At 38.1% G+C, this 23,187-nt stretch overlaps 1 protein-coding gene across 5 annotated transcripts in view; it reads right to left on the bottom strand.

The window, feature by feature from the left end:
• Positions 1–310: 310 nt before the first annotated feature.
• Csnk1a1 (casein kinase 1 alpha 1) overlaps positions 311–23,187 on the bottom strand; it is a 36,021-nt gene continuing 13,144 nt past the window's right edge. The window contains exons 4-12 of one of the 5 annotated variants that reach the window (XR_005973364.1): positions 22,574–22,672; positions 20,112–20,195; positions 16,667–16,806; positions 14,806–14,884; positions 14,077–14,151; positions 12,658–12,764; positions 10,745–10,857; positions 6,119–8,883; positions 5,098–5,385 (exon numbers count right to left, since the gene is read on the bottom strand). Coding sequence is in view for 3 of the 5 variants with exons in the window: in XM_041641336.1 (XP_041497270.1) it covers positions 2,840–2,847; positions 10,709–10,857; positions 12,658–12,764; positions 14,077–14,151; positions 14,806–14,884; positions 16,667–16,806; positions 20,112–20,195; positions 22,574–22,672 (741 nt within the window). In the remaining 2 variants the exon portion in view is untranslated. Of the gene's footprint in view, positions 2,848–5,097; positions 5,386–6,118; positions 8,884–10,708; positions 10,858–12,657; positions 12,765–14,076; positions 14,152–14,805; positions 14,885–16,666; positions 16,807–20,111; positions 20,196–22,573; positions 22,673–23,187 lie in introns of those variants that run through there. The other 4 variants (XM_041641337.1, XM_041641336.1, XR_005973365.1 and 1 more) reach the window with 4 other exon arrangements.

Genomic DNA, 23,187 nt, shown 5'->3' on the forward strand with positions numbered 1-23,187 from the left:
ACACACCTATATTGGATGTTGCAAATCTTCATGTGAGCTAAAGATGCTTTGATGGCCCCTTTTGCAATCCTCATGGCTCATTCTAGTTACAATAAACAATTCTTTATTGTCCCAGCAATTTTCAGGGAAAACAGCCTACCAGCTTAGACTCCACCGTCTTTGTGGTTCATAACTCAGAACAATCCATGCCCTGTCACAGTACACTGAGTATTTACAACAGACTCAGCAGAGATCACAGCAAAGGCAGACTATGTCACTTATGCGTTCTAAGAGCATATGCACAACCACATGGGAGACAACCAGCCTCCCCTTCATATATATTCTTTTTTTATTTTCTTATTTATACCTTCCCCAAACAGAGACATTCAACAGTAGTTAGAATGGCCATCTCCCAACATTTTAAAAAGCTGCATCACCCAGTGGGTGAACAAAGAAAAGAGTGGCAACCTAGAGTTCAGCCAAGTCAGCCACTGTGGAGCCTTTAGTGGTGAGGTCTTCCAACTTCAAAGTGATGTGTCTTCAACATATACCATCATTTTAGTGGAAAAACATAATTAATTTTGGTGAAATGAGATTCACTTCCAGACAGGATTAGTAACAGCATTCACTGAGCTTCTGCTCTTCTTGGTGAACTGTGAGGAAAATGAAAGGTAGCTAGAAGATCAGTGGGATTCCAGCTCCAGCTGCGGAAGGACAAAACACCGGAAACAAAAACATTTCTGCTCTGATTCACAAAGCTGACAGCAGTTTCCAACCTGCAACTTAGTTACAGACCAATGACACACCTTTTCAAATGGCAAAAATACAAAAAAGTGTTACAAAAATATTTCAGAAAAAGTGCATAGTCTAAGTGCATAGTAAATAAAAGCACTGAAAAATATCTCGCTAGAGAGGGAGCTCAGCCTGGAAATTTATAGCCAAAGCTGAACAGTTTTATCTTACACAAACTATACTCAAAAATAGCTTTATGAGACTGATTTCTGGCTAAAAGTATCAAAGGGTTTATTAGTCAAGAAACAAACACCTTAACTGACAAGCATGGTTAGAAAAGAAACAGAAGCTGCCACCCACCAGTCCCAACTCACTAAGCCTTCCTTTAGCTTTATGGTACGAATACATCTCTTCATAACAGAATATGGCAATCATGGAATTAGTTATTGCTGTTCAAATAAAAAAACCACAACAAATCAATCCCAATAATCTTCTCAAACACGTGTCAATTTACAATTCAGAGTATTTTACACAATAGGCTCCTGGCAGCATTTTCAGACAAATGAACTTTTAATTTATCCTGACATGCTGTAATGAATAAATTACACCATTTGAAAAATTATGGTCAATAAGTTTCCCCTTCATTTGGATCAAAGGGAAAAAGGAAAGCGGCCAAAAGAGACCATGAGGAAGCGTGCACAGGTACCTACAGAGAAGCAGGGCTAGAGGGTCAAGATCACTAACTTCACACTGTGTTGATACTCTTAGAGCCATTTCACAAGGATTTTTAAGAAAAATATCTTGTAATATAGTTATTAAACCCTTAACACTTTCACTCATATTCAAAATCAGTCCATCTGCTTGCTAGTCAGTGGCCACAGGAGTCAATGCCAAAGTTATGGCAGCTGCAGTACTGGGTATTGTGTCTGTGAGTCATTGGAAGAAAACGGAAAGGATGCTCTTCTCTTTAAGACAAAAAAAAAAAATGTTTCGCAGCAGAGGAATATAACGATGACTTGCAGTAATCTATAAAAAAAAAATTAGGGAAAGCTGGGCATGGTGGCTCGTGTTTTTAGTCCCAGGACTCTAGGGAGGCAGAGAGGGAATAAGATCTCTGAGAGTTTAGGGCCAGCCTGGTCTATATAGTGATTCCAGGCTAGCCAGAGCCACAAAATGAGACCCTGTCTCAAAACATAAAACAAAAAATTGAGATATACTTCATGTTGAGTCAGCAAGGCATTTTGTTTAAAAAAATTTCACTTCCTTACAGAAACAGTTTTTAGTTTTTAATGAACTTGTAAACAAAAAGCTCCCATTTCAAAATAAAAACCAAATCCCAGATCATACAGATGTTTACAGTGATTACATTTATCTAAGCACACACATACATGTTCAGTTGTAAGACAGTAACTAAATTTGTGACAAATATGCTTTTATAGTAGCAAGAACATTATAGAGTTAATGCAGAGTCCTAAGGATAATCTAGTAGTCGCTATGTTTTTTTTCTTAAGTCTTCACTTTAGATGCTGTTATTTCTAGCACAGGTAAGCAGGCAGAGTCTTTCAAATGCTCAAACACTGGAATCTTTGGTTGCTACCATATCAGCTGGCTTGCAAACAAGAAGCCAGCCTTTTAAAGAATGTTTTAAGTTAACAACTTGCAAACCCCAGGGATGGAAAGCCCTAAGAACACACAATTGTGAACATTCACAACCATCACAACTGTGGCTGAAGACTGTTCATGCCGTTCTTCTGAAAAGAGATCTCAAAAGCAGTATAGTTCAAAATAAAAGGTTTTAAACAAAAAAATTGGCATATGCACAATTTCTCCACCAATTCGTGTGTCAACCATTTAGTTAACTTTTCCACTTGAAAAAAAAATGCAATAGAAAACCGGACACCATGTTTCACTACCTCAGTTAATATTCACAATTACAGCGGCTACAGCTCAGGGTCAGCACCAGCAATGCTGCCCAGGGCCAGTTTATACTGAAATTAAGTTCTTTACACCAAGTAAATGGTTGTCCACAACCACTGGCTAGTGTACATATGAACTAAAAGTCTAGTTTGGGGAGAAACAAATGCTGCTCCAATCATCTGCTCTGCTGCTTCTCTTCCTCAATTCATGCCTAGAAACCTATTAAAAAACAAAACAGAAAAAGGTTGTTACAAGTTTTAAATTTTTACAAACTCCCTAAATTAGAGAACTAGGACAATAATCACATTTTAGTGGCTGTTCTTAACGTGAAAATCATCAAACCTGACCTTTCAAAATAGAGTACACAACTTTCTAATTAAAGCCATTTCCCGCTGATTTGAATGACCCAGGAAGAAATCTATAGTCAGTTACAGCCTCAGCATCCAACTTTCAGCTATAGTAGTGAATGGCTAGCTATCCAAGAGGATGTCCACTTCTTTGGGACCCAGAACACAAGCTATTTCAGAAACTCAACTGAAATGAGAAACTGGTGACATTACTGCAACAACTAGAGGATGGTTCTAACTAGATCAGAAGCCAACTTTTGTGTATACCATTTCTGGCAGAATTTTCACAACAGTAACAGTTATTCCACTTTTTAAAGCACAACTTTACTTTGTTATACCTCTAAGAAATATGTAATCTGCATACAAAAACTTTACACTGATCTTCATACTTGTTTAACTTCCACTGTTGCATTAAAAAGAAGTGTCCCTGGGCACATGCCTTTAATCCCAGCACTCGGGAGGCAGACCCAGGCATAATCTCTGTGAGTTTGAGGCCAGCCTGATCTACAAGAACTAGTTCCAGGACAGGCTCCAAAGCTAGAGAAACCCTGTCTCAAAAAACCAAACCAACCAAGCCCCCCCCCCCCCCCCAACCCCGACTCTATTCACTGACTTGTGAACTAGAAATAAGCAATGCAATGCTTTGGCACTGTTTACTTCCTGTCCTATCTTGTTGTACAGTTCCTTCTCCCATAAGCCAGGGCTTCTGCATTAAGGATGCTGGTTCTAAACGGTTCTTTATGGCTAGAGACAGAATAAACACGCCCACCTATTGATACCCTTAATAACCTGGATATCAAATAATAAGAGCCATTTTGTCTATTCCCTTCTAATCCCCCAGATGACTGAATTACATTTCTGACTATTTAACTTCAACAAAAATCAAAACCAAGCCTACCACATCACAGAAAAACCATGCTTTGGCCAGTATGTATTTCTTCCCCAGCCCACCCGCCAACACTGGTGGGACTTCCTTTGGGTTTGGTGAGATTTAGAATCTAACCCTACTACTTCTTATTACAGATGTTTTTAAGACTAAAACTGGAAAGTCAGTATCAAACATTTATAATCATCATTTTTTTTAATAAGCATTCCTTCACCAGTTAACTAGGAACTTTTCATTGGGAGGAAAACCAGACATCCTCACGTATTTGGTAAATACAATTAAGCTTTGAAGGCAATGATGTGCTTTACTCCTCCTTCCCATTGTCAACCAGGAGCAGCTACTTAACAAACCCAATTCCATCATCCTAAGAGCATAGAAAACAAACACTAAGATTATGAAATAGCACCAGCAAACTTAAAACCAAAAAATCCGTTGTGCACATGCACTCTTGTGTGTGTGTATATATACTTGAGTGTAGGCACACTTGTATTCAGGCTAGAGGTTGAAATTCGGGTGGTATCTTTCCCGATGGTTCATCACCTTGAATATACCGATGCAGGACCTTTTGCTGAACCTGGAGCTCACAATCGGGCCAGCTTTCTTTGGGGACGCTGTCTCTTACTTCCAGGTGTTGGGATTCCAAGTAGACAACCATATCTACCCAACTTAAGAGTTTTGGAGGAGCTGAAGGCTGGTCCTCATATTCTGTGCTAAGTGCTTTATCTATTGGGCCACCTCCCCAGGCACAGTAAGGCCTACTTTAAAAGGCTACTAAACCAAACCCTAATTCATCTGTAAACTGACCAGACCGCAATCTAATTCCAATTCATGGAGTAATTAATAAGTTAAAAATTTAAAATCTAGATAGAAACTATGGACTAGCTAAATACAAAGGATCTTTATCCCCATCAGTATTTGGCTTTAACTATGAAAGTTATTCATAAATTGTAAAAATGACTTTCCTGGCTACAAAAACTATGGCTCCTCTCCTTTATAATAATTTGCTGTAATCATGTGATTATATTTTAGTATTTCGTTACACTCAGTATCCCTCTACACGATCAGGTATGAAGTGGAAAACCAGCCACTAACAAACTATAAGCCAAATATAAAACAACTTAGTTTTTAATAACAGGGAAGTTCTAGGTCAAAAGTCTTTGTGGAACAGTTAGTTCAGTCTCTGGTTACAACTGTTTAGGGCTTGGTTGAAGATTAGCCTAACAATATTCCTGGTAGAATAAAGTAGTCAAATCCAGTTTGAGTTCTTCAGCTAGACAGGTCAATGGTAGGATGTTCTTTCTACCCAGGTGACATCCCTCAAATGAGCGGTTCTTGGATGGTAATCAAGAAGGAAAAACACAATAGCAGGCCTCCAACATTCAGTCTTCAACCACCACTAAGCACAGTCTCTTCCACTGTGCTTTGGTTTTTGTTTTAAAAATCTTGCAGCCTGGGTAGCACTTGTGGATCCAGAGTAAATCTTCACTGACATCAGTTAAAATGAGGAATGAACCTCTTCTTTTCCTAAAAGAGAGGGAGAGTGAAGACTATTACCAAAGTTGCAGGGTTAGTGTGACTACCCAGGAATTAAGCTACTCTTTAAACAGGAAAAAAGTGCTTATTTTATCTAACAATCATACTTTACCCCCTCAAAAAGTAATCTACAAGAAATGTATCTTTATTAAGGAATTCACTGCCAACATGTCTAATAAAAAAAATAGCCAGAATCCATTTTAAACAGGTATAGTTATGTTTTGAGACAGGTTCCTCCTGTCTCTACATACGTCTGTGTTAATGAGATTATAATTAAGGTCTACCATCCAGTTAAAGGATGTTCATACAGTAATAAAGTTTATATATTTGTGGTGGGTGTTTGAAATTTAGACTCCTTCCACAGTATAATAAGAACGAAACCATTTATTATCATCATTTATAATCAACATACATAACCATTTATAATCAACATACAATGTCATTTGTATTAAGTAACTTTTTCTACAATATTCTCCTAGGGTCTTCTGGTTATACAAGATTAAGCTAGGTGAATTAAGCTGCCAGTATGTACGAAACTAACAAATTCTGCTCTACAAAATGAACACTGAAAGATGAAAGTATTTTTGATTGCACACCGGCAATTTATGTGACAGGTTCAATTCCTCCTTAAATTGGACCAGCAGACTAAAAACAATCTGAATGACTGTCTTCTCTACCCAGATTCATTTTCTAATAGTTTCCATAGTCGCTAAGCTGAACATACCTGTTACAAAGGAATTTGTCCCAACTGGCAGATGGTGGGCATTACACAGCGCTCTCCCAGGCCTTCTGACAGCCATCACAGAACCTGAGCTGAGAGTTAACAGGCCCAGGGAGCCTTGAAGGTCTCTTGCACTTTCTTCATTTCTTTTGTCGCTCTCTTCAGTTTTACTGTCCACAATGAGAAAAGCTGACGAAAATCCCAGGTTTCAGCAAAGATTCAGTTCCCAGGTCTTCTTTGGACTGAGTGTATTGAGGGTAAGTCAGTTTCTCCAGGCATCGCTAGGTCTTCCCTTTCCTGTTTTGGGTTAAGTTGCTGAATTATCAGCTGTGTTCCTGGCAGCAGTTGGTGAAGTCAGAAAATGTTAAACTACACATGGTAAAGCCCTTTAGGCTTCTAGGGATCACTGACAGAGGTAGGTTAGTGTGAGAGAAAACACTTAAGTCTTAGAAGGTCAAGGCCACTCTCAAACTTGTTCTACTGCATCAGCTACTTGTGGGTTATCAGAACTAACTGAATTATTTAAATGTTCATAAAATATGTCTCTTCTAGGTCATAAACAAGTACCTTTCTGACAATCATCAACAGTAGAAGAACACTTATTAAATGATTGTCAAATGTTCAGAGGGAGAAGTTTTTCATCTTTTCTTTACTATACAAAGAGAAGCAAAAAATTCAATCTTAGGGGCACTTCAGCACTATAAGAAAAAGCCTAAGAGACATTAGGGGAAATCCTTTCTCTTGGTCTTGATTGGCTTTGGAATGCAGTAACTGAAAGGCCTAATGCAAAGTTATCAGAGCAGAGAATCCACCTATGATATAAGAAGCATACACTAGCTAAATGAGCACACACACACACATATATATATATTACACACACATATATATATAATATATATTTTACATATTTTGAGACAGGGTTTCTCTGTAGCTTTGGAGTCTGTCCTGGAACTAGCTCTTGTAGACCACGCTGGCCTCGAACTCACAGAGATTCACTCTGCCTCCAAAGTGCTGGGATTAAAGGTGTGCGCCCAGCATGATCAAGATTTTTAAGAACACTTAAACACTCTAAGTGGCTAGAAATTTCTGTAATATCTATGAAAGAAACATACGCTTAAAAAAATAACTGCCGAGTAGTCAAAAAAACAGAAACCCTCACAAAACCCTAAAGAACTTATAAAAAATAATGCCAACATTTAGAAGATCTTTCCAGAAGAGAACTTTTAGAGGCCTGATTGCTAAAGATTTATGAACTGAATTCATTGATATATACAAGCATATGAGATTATCATCAAAAGGGGAGGAAGCTGTATGTCTTAAGGGGTATCTTTTACTCATTTTATTTTGGTCTTTGAGAGTCTCACTATATAGCCCGAGTGATCCTCAACCAGATCCATCCTTCTACTCCCAAGTCTCGGATTAAAGGTTATGAGTCACCACCTGCTATAATTTTTTGTTTCATTTTGTATTTTTCAAGACAGAGTTTCTCTGTGTAACAGTTCTAGCTGTCCTAGAACTCACTGAGCTCCACCTGCCTTTGCCTCCTAAGTGCTGGGACTACAGGTAGTACCACCACTGCCTGGCTACTTTCTATAATTTTTGAGCTGAGAAATAATATGATGATACCATTATTGGAAGATTCCATGAGATCAAAAGCTAAAGTAGCAGAAACTAAGTATTGTTTTATACATCCTATTTTGGAACTACCTATATAATGTGAGTAGCAGAGGGTCTAAGACTAATTTTCTCATGCTTATTTCATACCACTCTTAGGGCATGTGCATTTTTCTTAGCTTTCTGTATGAACACTAAATTCACGAATGTTAAGGAGTCGAAAGTCCACCTCTTTTACTGAATATTCTGGGTAGTGGCACAGCTTGTTGTACATCTCTGTGCGGGGTCATGGTCAGGAGTCAAGTCTGGTGGTGGTCCCTCTGATGTCTTTTATTTTTTGGAGTTGGGGTCTTCCACTAGGTCAGAGCTTATTGATTAGGCTTTATAGGTAGGGCCAGCCAGAAAGTCCCAAGGTTTTGCCTGTCTCCACCCTGCTAGCCGGAGCTGGACGGATAAGCAAACCTCGTAACAGCTTGCTAGCTTTGTTGCTGAGACAGGGTCTCCGGTCTCACCATTTTGAGGTTGGCCTCAAACTCACAGAAATCTGCTTGCTCTATGCCAAGTGCTGGGATTTAGGGTGTGTGTGCCAAACACTTCCCAGTCCTTGCTGGCTTTTAAAATGGAGGTTCTAGAAACCTGAACTCAGGTCCACATTCATACAAAGCAAGCACTTTCCAACTTAGCTAACTTTCTAGCCCCAGACTGACGTATTTTAGTGGCGAGCAGTATTTTGCTCAAGGTAAAAAATAAAAATAAAACAAACCCCCAAAAAACAACAAAAACCCTCTTAGTAACCCATCCCCCCCACCTTTGAGAAGGAACACTGGTCATTAACTTAAGCAATCCTCATCTCAACCTCCCAGTAGCTAAGACTATAAGCATTCATGTCACTGAACCTCGTCTTAGAAATGTACCTTCTGAAAGCAGTCATTAAGGTATTTACTGAAAATTTCATATTTCAGAACACTGTAGGTTCATGTACATGTCATAATTTGCACGACCACTGTGTCTATTGATGTTGTAACTGTTTTATGATTTAAGTTACTTTTATGAAAAAGTTACGATACAGAAGGCAGCTTAAACTTAAGTTTAATCACTTTTCTTTTCCAAGGAAACATACTAACTCAGTGGATCCAACTTCTCGTCTTTAATACCTGGATAAAGCAGGACAAAAATTCTGCTTTTATATTGAGTAAGAAACACATAGGAAATTAGAACAATTAAACTAGGTCAAAATGAAAATACTTCTTTCTGAAGGCTGCTGAATGCCTGAAGAAAAATGTTCTAGGCCAGATGAGATTTCAATTTCAGTTCTAGAAGCTACAATTTGTGATGGATCCTATTATCCCAGCCAGCTTTCGGCAATAAATAAATAAAAGGCTTCATTTCATGAAAAAGGCAAACATAGGCATTGCTTAGTATCTTAGTTAAGAGACTCTCCACTTCTCACAAATACTTGCCACCTACTTCAACGGAAGATTACTTACACAGTATTAAGAGACAAAGGAGGCATCCAAGTCCCAACTAAAGTACAGAGGCTAAAAACACCCTGAGCAACCGCTTAGCTCAGGCCTCATCATCGAAACCCCTCCTCTGCCAAATGTTCAACTCAATCCTTCCCAAATACAGAAACACAGAAAGGAAGCCCCTCAACTTTACTGAGCTGCTGGGACAAGGATGGACATCAGTTCATTCCATTTCTTCAAATGTTCCTCAGATACTAAAAGCTGTTCTTAAAGTCAGGGTCTTATGTAGCTCTGGATGCCCTGAAATTCACTCTGTAGACCAGGCAGGCCTCGAACTCACAGAGATCCACCTGCCTCTGCCTCCCAAATGCTTGGATTAAAGCATTTGCAACCACACCCAGCCTAAAATCTATTTTCAAGTTTAAAAAAATTATTTAAATGCAACACTAAAAATACAGAATATTACTAATATTAACAAATACTAATATTTGAAAACCACATTCAGACTAGAGCAGTCTTTCAGAAATAAAGTAACAAGAAACCAAAAACCAAAGCTTACCTACCCACCACGTGCACAAAGCAGGCAGGCATCAATAGGTAAGCCCCAGAAGGGGAGACAACATTGAAGCAGGAGTTGAACTCTAAGGCACCGGGATTAGGAAGTGAGGGTGTGCTCTGACAGTTCTACTCCTTAGAAGCACTCAAAGTGCCAGAAAGAGACAGACAGACTAGCAGTTTAATGGCATTTGCCTCAGTTATCTTCAATTGGCAAGGTCTAACTGCAGGCTTCAATTTCACACTGAATGAACCCTAGTACCTAAAGTTCCTTCGCATTTCAATAAAGCACTCCTTTAAAGGATCATCATGAAATTAAGATCTGCCATAGTTCATTAGCAGAGAGAGAATTTCTGATTTAGGAAGATATGCGGAGCTTTGCAGTTAACAAGGTGCTCTGCAATTGAGAAGACAGACATGCTGAAGGCAATGCCAAGACTCACCTCTTAAAATCAGATCATGTTCACATTTTCCCATTAAATGCTAAAGCATTAGCATGCAAACAAACAATGTATAAATATCTTAACACTGTTAGTCTGAAAGTAAGTCAAAATACCATGGCTAACCAGATTCTGTATTAAAAATCAACAAGTGTTAGGTCTAGGATTTTGGATTGATTGGCAATACCATATTCCCAACACCGAATGTTTATTTTGGAAAAGGGTTAATGAATGAGTAAAAAAGATGCAGTTGTTAAAAATGACCCAAAATCCCAAGAGAAATGATATAAATACACACATATATGTATATACAAATACATATACATATATATGAATAAGGACATTTGGGTTTAAAGTTAGTAGTCAAATTTTCCAAGGACGTCTTTTTTTTTTAATACAAGCCAAATTTTATGTGTTTTAAAACCACCTCCTTGATCTAACACTGTTAGAAATGAATGAATTACCCAATTTGTATTTAATTTTTTCCCTGTAACGTCACTTGGTTCTTGGCTACTAACCTTTCATGTTACTCTTGGTTTTGTCAGTTTGCTTGCCTGTGGGGGTTTGGGCCTGCTGACCCTGCCCACTGGAAGAGGCTGCCTGCTGTGCTGCTTTCTGCTTTAACATCGTCCAATCAAATGTATAGTCGTATTGGTGGTTCAGGGTCCTGAAAAATAAAATGCCATGTTAACCTTTCAATACTGTCCAGCTTACTCACTTCTCAAGACAGTCGACGGCATTTCTTTTCCTACTATGTAGCTCCAGTTGGCCTAGAACTCTCCAAGCTCAGATCTGTTTGCCTATTTCCAGAAGGCTAAGATTAAGGGAAAGCATCACTGGGTCCAGCTCCAAGGATCCTCTTTAGAGTATTTTGTCATAAGCATGGTAACCTCTAAGATTTTTCTTCTTGTAAATAACTTTAAGTAATTATTTACTTCTCACATGTCACAACTGAAAGGAAAACATTAGCCAATCTGGTCTGGTGAATTAAATTAAAAAAAAAATTTTCAAAAAGAAAACTGCCTTTTAAATTTTCAGTGACACAAGCCTTTAACTCCAGTGTTCAGTAAGACAGTTATCTACTGAGTTCAAGGTCAGCCTGGTCTACATAGTGAGACCCTGTCCTAAAAAACAAAATCAAAGCAGAAACTTCCATAGGGGCATACTAGAAATAGAAAAACAAAACAGAACAATAAGAACAAAAAAACCCAGAATAAGCAACTACAGTGAGTCAGGTGTCAATTACCTAGAAAGATTCATTTAGCACCTCCTTGGGGAGCATGCACACGCACACAACTGGCAGCTCTGTGAGGGAGTGGTGTTAGTATCTCAGGACATCATTTCTGGAACTAATGATAACCCTGAACTCCCAATCCTACCTCTATCTTCTAAGTGCTGGAGTCTCTGTAGCCCTCTGGCAGATTCTATATTTTAATGCCCCTTTCTTTTTCTTGGGAGAAGGAACACATAATTTCAAGACAAAGTTTCTCTGTGTAGCCCTGGCTGGCCTGGAACTCTGCCCTAAGAGCTGAGATTAAACACATGTACCACCATTCCTGGCTTTTAACACTTTATTTGGTACTGAATAGGTTTCTGTATGATTGAAATTACTGTTTAACAATTTTTAAAAAACCATTTACTTCTAAAATTATTTTGAGATTAATGTAATTACATAACTTCTCCCTTCCCTTCCTCTCTCCAAAAGTCTATATAACCCTCTTTCAAATAAACAAATAATAAATAAATAAATAAATAAATGATAAACCAGACAGGCCACGCCTTTAATCCCAGCACTTGGGAGGCAGAGACAGGTGGATCTCTGTGAGTTAGAGGCCAGCCTGGTTTAGAGTGAGTTCCAAGACAGGCACCAAAGATAAACCCTGTTTTGAAGAAAAAAGAAACCATAACCATTTTTCATGAACCGCTGTTACTCTCTTTCTCTCCCTCTTCCTCCCCCCCACATCCATGAGTACAACCTGCTCAGTATGTGTAACGTTCTGTATGTTTTCAGGGCTGACTACTTGGTATCGCATAACCACCTAGTGTACTCTTCTCTGGGGAAGACAATTTCTCCTGCTCTCAGCAATCCTTAATTTAAGCTGTCATGCTGGTGAGATTTTATGGGTGCAGCTTCTGATGTTCCGAGGTTATACAATCTCATAGCCTGTGACCATTAGCCTTAGATTAGGGATTTGTTATTCTGTATATGCAGCCACTAGGATGGGGCAAAAATTATTCCTAATTATGCATATGTAAAACACACACTGGGGGTGGGAGGAGGAGCAATTGTACACGAGCAAATACCCATGAAGGCCAGAGGTTATGTGATCCTGTGAAGCTTACAGGTAGGTGGTTATGAGCTGCCCAACGTGTGTGGTGGGAACCAAATCTGAGTTGCCTACAAGATCACTATGCTCTCCTTAAGCCATCTTTCAGCCTCTGCAGCCACTAGGGATTAACAACTGACCTGAAAAGGATGCGGAATAGCTGCCTCAGATACATGTAATCCGGAGCTTCCTCAAAGCGCAGCCCACGACAGTAATTTAAGTACATGGCAAATTCTGCAGGAAACCCCTATTGAGTCAACATTTAAAAAAGTGAAAAACAAAAACACCAAGTTAGGAAAATCAAAGGAAAATACATGTCCTGGCTAGTTTCTTTTAACTTGAGAAAATGCCCCCAGCAGATTGAATCATTTTCTTGATTTAACGATTGCTGTAGGAGTGCCCTTTCTCACTGGGGAGTAAGCCATTGAGCAGCAGCCCTCCACTGGCTGCTTTAGCTCCTTAGTCCAGGTTCCAGACTTAAACTCCCGCTGACTTCCCTTAGAGATGAGTACGGCCTGAGAGTTCTAAAATGAAACAAAAGCCTTCTCCCCAAGCTGCTTTTGGTCACAGTGCTTGTTACATAACAGCAATAGAAACCCTATGACAATAGTGAAAGAAACCACCTTTTTCTATAGCACAATTCAGAATTTTTTTTCTGCAGGTAATAACAAAAACAACTGATTTTTTTGTCTAAGAAAATTACTAGGGTAATTTTTCCCCTACGCTGAGATCGGATGTCTGTTAATGTAGGATTTGCTTCTTTTGCCAGGCGGTGGTGCACACCTTTAATCCCAGCACTTGGGAGGCAGAGGCAGGTGGATCTGAATTCAAGGCCAGCCTGGTCTACAGACTGAATTCTAGAACTGGCTCCATCACTACTGAGAAACCCTGCTTTTTTTTATTTTATTAAAGTGATTACTTTTTACTTTATGTGTGCACTACATATGTGTATGGATACATGTGCTATAGCATGCATGTGGAACAGAACTTGTGGGAGTTGGTTTTTTCCACCACTTATCTCAAATATCAAACTGAGGCTATCGGGCTTGATGGCAGGTATCTTCTCACTGTGCCATTCCACTGAACTTTATACGAATTATTTTTAAGACTTATTTATATATGCACACTGTACCTGCTTCATATGTGTTTGGTGCCCAAAGAGGATAAAAGCAAGAAAAGTCTGGAGCCTGAGTTACTAGTGATTATAAACCACTCAATGTGGATGCTGGCAACTTAACTTGTACCTCCTGTAAGAGCAGCAAATACTACTTTTGTTTTTTTGAGACAGGATCTCTCTACACAGCCCTGAACTCCTGACTCTTGAGTCTGGAATGCTGGGATAAAGGCACAACTATGACACCACACCTAGCATGGCACATGCCTTTGAGCATGGCGGGGTGTCTCTCCAGTTTTTATTTACTGAGACAAGTCTTACTATTCAAACTCTGGCTGTCTAGACAGATCAGACTGGCTCTGCCTCCCAAGTGCTGTGATTAAAGGTGTGTACCCCCACACCTGACCGTGTGAATTATTTTTGAATATTCATTATGTACACTTACCTTACACAAAACTTCAACAGGAGTGGACATCTTCTTTTCACTAATCTTTTCATATTTCTGTTTCTTTGTTGCAGCCTGTAAAAGGTAGTTCACAGACAGATTTAATCTTAAAGAAATGCAGTTGAACTCACTAGACAGAATATATAGATTCAGCATGTGAGAGCCAAGAAAAGAACACATGGAATCAAGTCCATAACGGATAAAGTTACTCACTAAAGAACTGAGCACTGCACTATTTTCCTTTAAAGGTTTAAAATAGCCATTAAAAATTCTACATTTATTCTACACACTCTCAAAAGCACACTTCAACATCACAAGCCCTATGCTTATGATGCTTTTATCTAGATTAAGGCAGGCTGTCACCAATTAGTACCAGCACAAGAACACTAGCCTTCAGGTTTAACAATTGCTCTTAACTAATTTCTTACTGAAATGGTTAATTTATTCCCCCAAATTAGAGGCAACAGCAAATTAACTTTGGCTGAAACTCAGATCTGGAAAACACTTTAAAGGACACTTCCACAGTATTTACTTTCTTTTTACTCTCCCCTTTCAACGGTCCTTCCCCTGAGATGGAAGGGTTGGTTCTTTACTTATGAATGCCGTCTAAGGTTGCTCTTAATCTTCTGGGCCCAATACCACTCCCCAAGTTCTGGGATCACCTGTCTCATATTTTTCCTTCAGAAAAGATACACAAAAACAATCCCCAGTAATTTGAGTCTGATTTACCTTTAGCCCTTGCCAGGGCAGACTGGTTCTATTAAAATACATCAAAACATATCCTAAAGATTCCATGTCATCTCGGCGACTAGAAAAGAGAATGTTATTTTATGAACCAGATAGTGAAAAATATAAAAACTAAGTTCTGTACATATAAGAAACAATGTTCACAAATGACAATAAAGACTACTGAGTGTCTTACAAAATTAGGTAATTAGAGTATTAAAATCCAAAATGGACTGGTTAATTACACAAGGTTGTCAGAGAATTTAAAGAACAAAAATATAGCTAGCTAACTCTCTAAAAGCTAATGACTAATGAAAAACAAGTAGTATGAGATATCTTAAAGTTTAACTCCTAAAGATCTTCTACAGATGCTGAAACAAAAAAAAGCTAAGCTCACAGGTGTATACACACTTAATGCACATGCGCCAAGAGAAATAAATCCAGTGACAGGAAATACCCTTTCCTGGGCTATTTGGATAGGTAATATTTTAAGATCCACAAAGTGAATGTAATCAATCCCTGTACATCTCAGAGTATTCAGAAATTTACTACTTCTCTTCCCACATTTCAACCCAAAGACAGCACTTTTTGCGTTGTTTCTGTTAGTGAGGAAACACTAACCAAAAATTAAAAGGAACTCAAAAACACCACCACCACAAAACAAAAACAGGAAGACAGATCATGGTCTACCAATCACATTTTTGGTTTATTACAAATTTTTATTTGTCCTGAGATTGACTTCAAACTTAGACCTAATCCTGTCAGACTACCAAAGCGCTGGGATTACAGGCATGAGCCACAAAGCTCAGTACTGTTACAGTACTTTCCTTGTGAAAGTGACCCATGGATCATCCCCACCCCTTGGAACTCAAGTTATTGGAATACGGTAGAAGAATGGAGTCATGTAAGGAGAATTCAAGTGTTTTTAAGTAAACAGGAGTACTGCAATCTCAGTTTTCTTCAAAGACATGGAACTGTTCTTGGAATGCACTTTTGTCATCCCTCCCCACCCCTCCTGGGTAGGGGACAGGAGTTTATTCAGATTATTCATCACAACTGGCTATTGTTTGTTTATATGCCTCCATGGAAAAACATTTTTGCCATGTGCCGCTTGTGCGGTTTGTGTCGCTGTGACTGGATACTTATGTGACTTATCTTAAACCTCAGAGTATCAATTGTCCGATGCCTCTGTATAAAGCTAGCTACTGCATGAAAATTTAGTCTACCCCATTTTTAGGCTCCATTCTCCCAGGTTCACACTGCCAACTCCAGTGATAAGCACAAATCATAACACTAAAATACACAACGCTGAAGATCAGTACTTAAAAAAGTAGGTATATGTGAAACCGCAGATGTCAATACTAATTATGTTTCCAACTTCCATGTTTAACAGGCTTTTGTTTTTTCATTTTTTTTTTTTAGATAAGGTCTCACAATGTGGACCCTGCTTAGCTAGTACCCGTCATATAATCAAGAATGGCCTTGAATTCTTTTTTTTAATATTGTTATATTTATATATTATTATTTATTTATTCATGATTCTTTAAGGCAAACACCCACTTGTTTGTCCTGGCCTTGAATTCTTAACAGTCATCCTGCTTCAGTCTCCTACAGTTAAGACGGCAGGCATGTGTCACCATACTAGACATTTAACTCTCTAGCCCAGAGACAACTTTCAAGAAAGAAAATAAAAGGTGCCATTAATTTAGCTGGCTTTTCTGCACTAGTTAAAAGCAAAAGGTACAACAATAAGCAATTTCTTAATCCTCAGCCAAGAAGCATCCTTAAGACACTGAAAAACTTTAATACAAACTTAAGAAAAGCCATCAACTGCTTGTTCCCACGATGGATTTGATAGACTCACCTCTGTTCAATACCCAGATGTGCATTGATGCTAGCGTATCGGGCAGTGCCAGTCAGATTTTTATCTTCTCTGTATGGTATGTGTTGCCTTGTCCTGTTGTCTCTGTACTTTTTGGCCAAACCAAAATCAATAAGGAATAACTTTAAAAGAAAAACAAAGAGAAATTAGGCCTCTAGCCTTTTTTTTATTAAACAAGTATATCCAAATATCAAAATGAAATATAAAATGAACAGATAATAGATTTAACAGCCCAGTAAGACTTTACTATTCTTCACAAGTAACCCCCAACCATTATCCTTATTTATGTAACTTGACGTGCCCAGTTCTTATACACATAGCAGCCTGTCTTCACACAGTGAGTATGTGTGTGTGTATATATGCGTACACACACATGTCCCAAGGCAGAGTTGTCAAGAACGTTGTTTAACCACATGAAATTTGAAAGCCCGTTTTTAATGGGTAAAAAAAAAAGCATGTTCCAAAATTTTTATGTACAAGCTTTCTGGACTCTTTTCTCTCAGAGGTCACTCTTCAGTATGCTAATAAAAGGCTATTTATTTAAAGGACATAATCCTCGAAGTCTGATAAAAATAAACCATTTTTAAGATAATAAAAAACAAGAGCACGCACTACATTGTTTCGTAAGATATCTAAAAAGTATAGTATGTTCACCCGAATAAAAGTACAGCATTTAAATTAAAGTGGCTTTCAAATCATCTGTTTAAACGAGTTAACCCAAAGCCACAGTCGCATTTTAGGAGAAAATGTTTACTTGTATATAATCTATATGGTAGCCAGGGAGGAAAAACAGCACATTTTTTTCTAAGTAATTCAAATTTGATCTACAAAACTGAATTTTTAAAAAGGAAAACTTATTTTTTGATGAAAGGCAACAAAATTCATTCTTTTACCAATGTATCTGAAACTAACTTTTATACAAAAAAACCCTACTTGCCATAATATACTAAAATCCTATCATCATTATCAAGCTTGACATATCTGTGTGCAATGAGACTACTGTGTCTCTTCTAATTACACCCACATTTTATTATTTTTGTTAAACCATTATATTGGTCTCTTTCACCAATACAGAATCTGATGTTTTAGAAAACTGCTATGGTAATCTTTTAAAATTCATGTTACAAGTAAACAAATCATCTATTCATGTTAAGATCAGTGAGGCCTGGTGGCACATGCCTTTAATCCCAGCATTTGGAAGACAAAGGCAGGCAGATCTCTTCTTTCAAGGCCAGCCTGGTCTACAAGGAAGGTTCCAGGCTAGCCAGGGATACATTAAAAAAAAAAAAAAAAGCCTGTTTCAACAAACAAAAACCCTGCTTCTGCCAGCTATTATGCCTATACTTTCATCTGGTTTACTATAAAAACCAAATTACTAGTGATAATATAGGTGGACAACAAAAGCCCTGTAACTCTAATATTAAACTCTCTAGCAATCAAGTTGTTTAGAAATACAGGAAAGTATTTTAATGCATTTAGCTCACACTGCACATTGCTCTTAATATGAAAACCAGTTATCAGTAAACAAGCACATAGTTCTGCAGAATAACACTGAAAACAAAAAAACAACAGAGAATATTAAGTGTGAAGGCACTGAAAACAATTCCTAGGTCATGGAATTGGATTACTCCCTTCAGTTCTTCAAAGAGAAGGGGAAGTGTGCTAATGTGGATTATATCTGGCAGCTGCTACTCAAAGCTAAATCCCCATTCACAACTCAATTAGTGGATTCTGTGTAAACAACCAAAGTTTCAAGAAGCTCAGTACTCAAAAATGAGGAAACAGTATTAAAAAACAAAACCAAAAAACCCAAGCAAAATACTAACTCCTCAAATGCTCCAATCTTTAAACAAACTACAGAAAGAAAAAGAACCAAACAAGGAAAGTCAGTGCCAGTTAAGCAGAAGGGTTGCATCTGCAGAGACTCGGGCAATTTTCATGACTGGGACAAACTACCTTTCTGAGAACTTGCATTAATTATTTGCAACCTAACTAGCTCGTATAATATAAACAGAATAGTAAAGCATTTTAGATTATCAAGCTGTTATGCTACAAAATGTAAGCAAAATATACAGATGAATGGGTAAAACTGAGGCTATTAAGTTTTTAAAGTTTCTTCCTCTAACGACCAATTTAACTTATGCACTCTTACTCCACCAAGATTTAGCCATAGCAGTAAGCTCTGTTTGGAATTATTTTTAGAGAAGGTCTCAGTATGCCTGGGTTACCTGGAACTCCCTGTGTAACTAGTCCTGGCCTTGAATTTGCTGTGATCCTCCTCCTCCTACCAAATTACAGACATATGCCACCACACTCAGTCCAATGGTTGGCATTTCTTTTCTGGGATAAAGTAACTCTTGAGTACTTGAAAACCTTTGTGCAGGAGGAGCTTGCCCCCTGGAGAGTACTGAAAACAACAAAATGCAAAACCAAAGCAGAGGCAGTGCAGAAAATAAATGAAAGGTAATTTAGGCGATTAAGCCAGATTGCTTATTTCTTCAATTTTGGTTATTTATGCCAATATTGTCTTCTCAAGGTACGTGGTATCAAATTATAGACTTGTGGGTTCCAGAAGCACCAAAATTCCCATCCTAAAGTAAATGTTCCTTTGTCTATAAAAACTCATTGGATCAAGCTTGATGGCATACACCTTTAATTGGAGGCAGAGGTAGGATGACTCTGAGTTTGAGAGCAACCTGATCTACTTATCAAGTTTCAGGCCAACGTAGGGCTAGAGACCAGGCCTCAAAATAAAACCAAAAACAAATTCACATGGAGGGCACAGCTACAATTTCTAGAAAAGTAAAAGAAAATGTGATTAAATTACTGGGTGGTTTAGCCTGCCCAAATCTAAATCGGGTTATACATTCAGGTAGTTTGTTTTTTCCTTCAACTCTCACTATTCTGTTATAAATACACTGTCTTCTAGTCTAGAGTGTATAATCCTCTTTAAGCAACCACTGAGAAATCCTAGATGTGAACTCTGACTTCTACTTACCTGAGGCTCTTAAGGAAGGAGAGAAAAGTACAGCAGAGCAGTCAATATAGCACATGAGACTTAACTGTGGAGTAAGCTCTCCAACTCCAAACACATTTTTAAAGCTAGTCTATCTCGTCTATTTTTAAAGTAAAGGTTCCAATACTAAACTAACAGCATTTCCTCATATCAATGCTGTCAATCTAAAACAAAGACAATCTTATTTTCATTTAAGTTTTCTCTAAGCTTTTTAAAGTTTTAAGCAAAAGCCACAAAAATATCTTAGTAATGTTACATGTTTGCCAAGTATGTCTGAATAATGCCAACGTAAGAGGTGCTTGAGCAAGATCTATATTTTCCAGAATTAAATAAAAGTAATTCAAACGAAACAATAAGAAAGAAAAGCACATGACTTTGGGGTTGAGGTTGGAATAGGAGACAGTTTCAGACCTGGTTTAATCCTGAGAAAGATGGGTCCTGAGAAGGACTAACAGTCATGCTTCTTTTCCTCTTCCCCACTGGAGATTCTAAACACTGAACAGACAATAGAGGTGGCAGTGCATCAAACAGTATTGCGTACATTGCAACAATGGCCGGCGCAGACAGGCAACACCGAGGCATTAGAGAAAGAACAGGGTAGCCAAATGCCATCCTTCTTCCACCAAGCACTGTAGCTTCTCAGTTTCCAAATAAAAATCATGAGCTCAACAACATGAATTCTAGAATACTTATGTTTTTAATGCCACTAGGACTGTGTCACTGCCTGAAACAGGGAGAGCAATGGTGACATTTGGCGTTTTCATTTTTAAATAAAAAATGGGGAATTTGGATCTGCAATCTTTATCACATTCTGCCCTTCCCCCAAAAAAGAATGAATGGGGGAAAAATCTTCAGTAAGGAAGAGGTAGAAGGCATTTAGTCACCTTAAAATTTATTTTTAAAAGCATGCAGGGCCGATTACTGGACGAGATGAGCAAATTCACTAAGATTGGAGTGGCTACTCCTAAATATCAAATTCAGAACAATTTTCAAGTAAGAAATTTTAACTTCAAAAGCCAAACTCGGAAGCTGCTCCCACCCCATCAAACCTGATCCCCCGTGGGTATAAACTACTGGTACAAGCTGACTGAAGGAACCAGTCTTACACAATGGGCAATTTCAAACTACAGTACAGAAAACACCAAAAACAAAAACAAAAAAAAAAACAAAACCAAAAACAAACAAACAAAAAGCTACAGAAACAAAACACTAAAGTGTTCAAGAGAAACATTTACATTTGAATCTTATATAAAAGACTACACTTCTCTCCAATAATCTCTCTGAAAACAGCTCCAGATAAGCAGTGCCACAAAAATCATTTGACTAACTGTACGGAGTACACAGATTCTAAAAAAGGAACATGGAATCCAAGACATGTATGTGATTAAGACAACTATTCATAAGGGGGGAGAGGAAGAGCGTGAAGTGTTACTACCTAGGCCACTGTTTAAAGTGAAGGCAAAAACCATGTACTTACTGCTCTGTCACTATGCAGGACAGGGACCACATAGGGGTAATGGGTGTTTAGGGTAAGAAAACAGGAAGGAGAGGGCCGGGAAATGGCTAAAAGAAGAGTCAAACTGCCAAAACTGTAGGAGAAAAATATAAGGCCAAATTTTTCTTCTAACCCATTACCAGGTTTTAGAATTTATAACTAAGAACCTGGCTGCTTCAAAGAGAGAAGCCACATTTCTTTAAATGAAATCTGGGAATGCAAGACAAATTACATGGCTGTAAACCCTTCAATATATTGAAGTTCAGTGAAAAATCTAATCTAAAACTTGGTCAGACCAACATTAACAAGCAACACCAGTTCTAATATAATGGCTCCAAGTTGGCATTCATACAGGCAAACAAAGGTAAACATTTACAGCTGGACCTAAAACACCACATTCCCTAACTGGTTAACAAATGGGAAGTTTCCTTCCAAAAAAACCACAAAAGAACAAAAAGAAAAAGAAAAGAAAAACAAAAACAAAAAAAGCCCCCTCCCTCCCCACAGTTGTCCTGAAGTTGAGAATTTCTGAGATCATCCGATTGGAACATGCTTCGTGCATTGCCAATGCTGCCTGTCTGCCCGAGCTCAACATTGAATGAATAAAGAAAGCAATTCACTCAATAAAACTAAGCATTGCAGACAAAAGTTCAATATCATTAGTTTCTAACTGCAATCATGCGTCACTACAACCTAATCACCCCGTATACAGAACCCATTGTCAGAAATCCCCAATAAGCACTCATTTAGCTATATGAATATTCAATCACTCGTCACTATTTTCCTGTAACAGCATGGAGGGTGGAGAACTCACCCAACTGGGAACCCAATTAATAAAGTGTAAGCTACTTTTGAAGCAGGCTCAAAAGTTATTCTTTTAAATACTCCAATCCAAGGACTAAAGAATTCTCAGTATCAACCATGCTCAGCCAGCAAGGATTAACGCCATAGTGACAGATGGGTCAATGGTTGCCATACTGGCACAAGCACGTATATTACAAACCCACACTACTTTATAAAGTCTATAAAGTTAGAATCTGATTTATACCACTCAAGAAGGATTAAAGGTAAACGTTTTCACTATTTAAGTGAATGAAAACTAGATACAATTGTCCAAGTTAAGTACAGATGATTAAAGCCCTTGGAATTTCATATTTTCACATAAATAAGCTAACCTCAGTGGGCTAAGTTGGAGAGACTATATATATTTCAAGTCACTAAGTTAATAGAGTTAGCTGATTATCCTTCTAGCACAATCTCTTAAGCAGATTACAGCAAATACAATTACTATGGCTTTTTAAAGATTCAAAAATTTATCAAAGTAATTCATATCAATATTTTACTCTTTGTTCTTTCATGCCAAGAGCAGTTAACTAACCTTATTACAGTGACGCCCAATACCCATTAGGAAGTTATCTGGTTTAATGTCTCTGTGTATAAAATTCTTTGTGTGCACATATTCAATCCTACTGATCATCTGAAAAAGAAAAGGGATAAAAACAGTTAAGTGACAAAAGCAGCAACTCAATTTCTCAAGTACTCCAGTCTTTCAATTAATGACAGCACTAGAAAAACAAAAAGAACAAAGCCCCTTATTTCAAGCATGCTGGCTACCAAGGCCTAAACTTTTGTGGTGTTTGACTTGTTCTGTTAGTTTGTAATGATTTTAAACGGGCTGCTGAATGTGGTGATACTCACCTTTAAAAGCCCAGCACTCAGGAGGCAAAGGCAAGTGGATCTCTATGGGTTCAAGACCAGCCTGTTCTACATAGTAAAAAAGAATAATTGCTATATTGCAAGAAAGCCTTATAGTCCTTAGCAATTTTTTGCTAATGATACCACAGAACCTCGACTAGATATTTTCTTTCTCTTTTTGACTTTCAGTTCCTAGAAAGGACTATTCTACTCTATTTTTCTCAGTGGTAAACCTAGGGAATTTGAAGCCAGGTTGGGCCACAAAACAAGGCAAACTTAGGCATTTCTAAAATGCCC

Source organism: Microtus oregoni, unplaced genomic scaffold (assembly GCF_018167655.1).
Source record: "Microtus oregoni isolate MIOR12 unplaced genomic scaffold, Mior012 000069F_ref0000032, whole genome shotgun sequence".
Lineage (NCBI taxonomy): Eukaryota > Metazoa > Chordata > Mammalia > Rodentia > Cricetidae > Microtus > Microtus oregoni.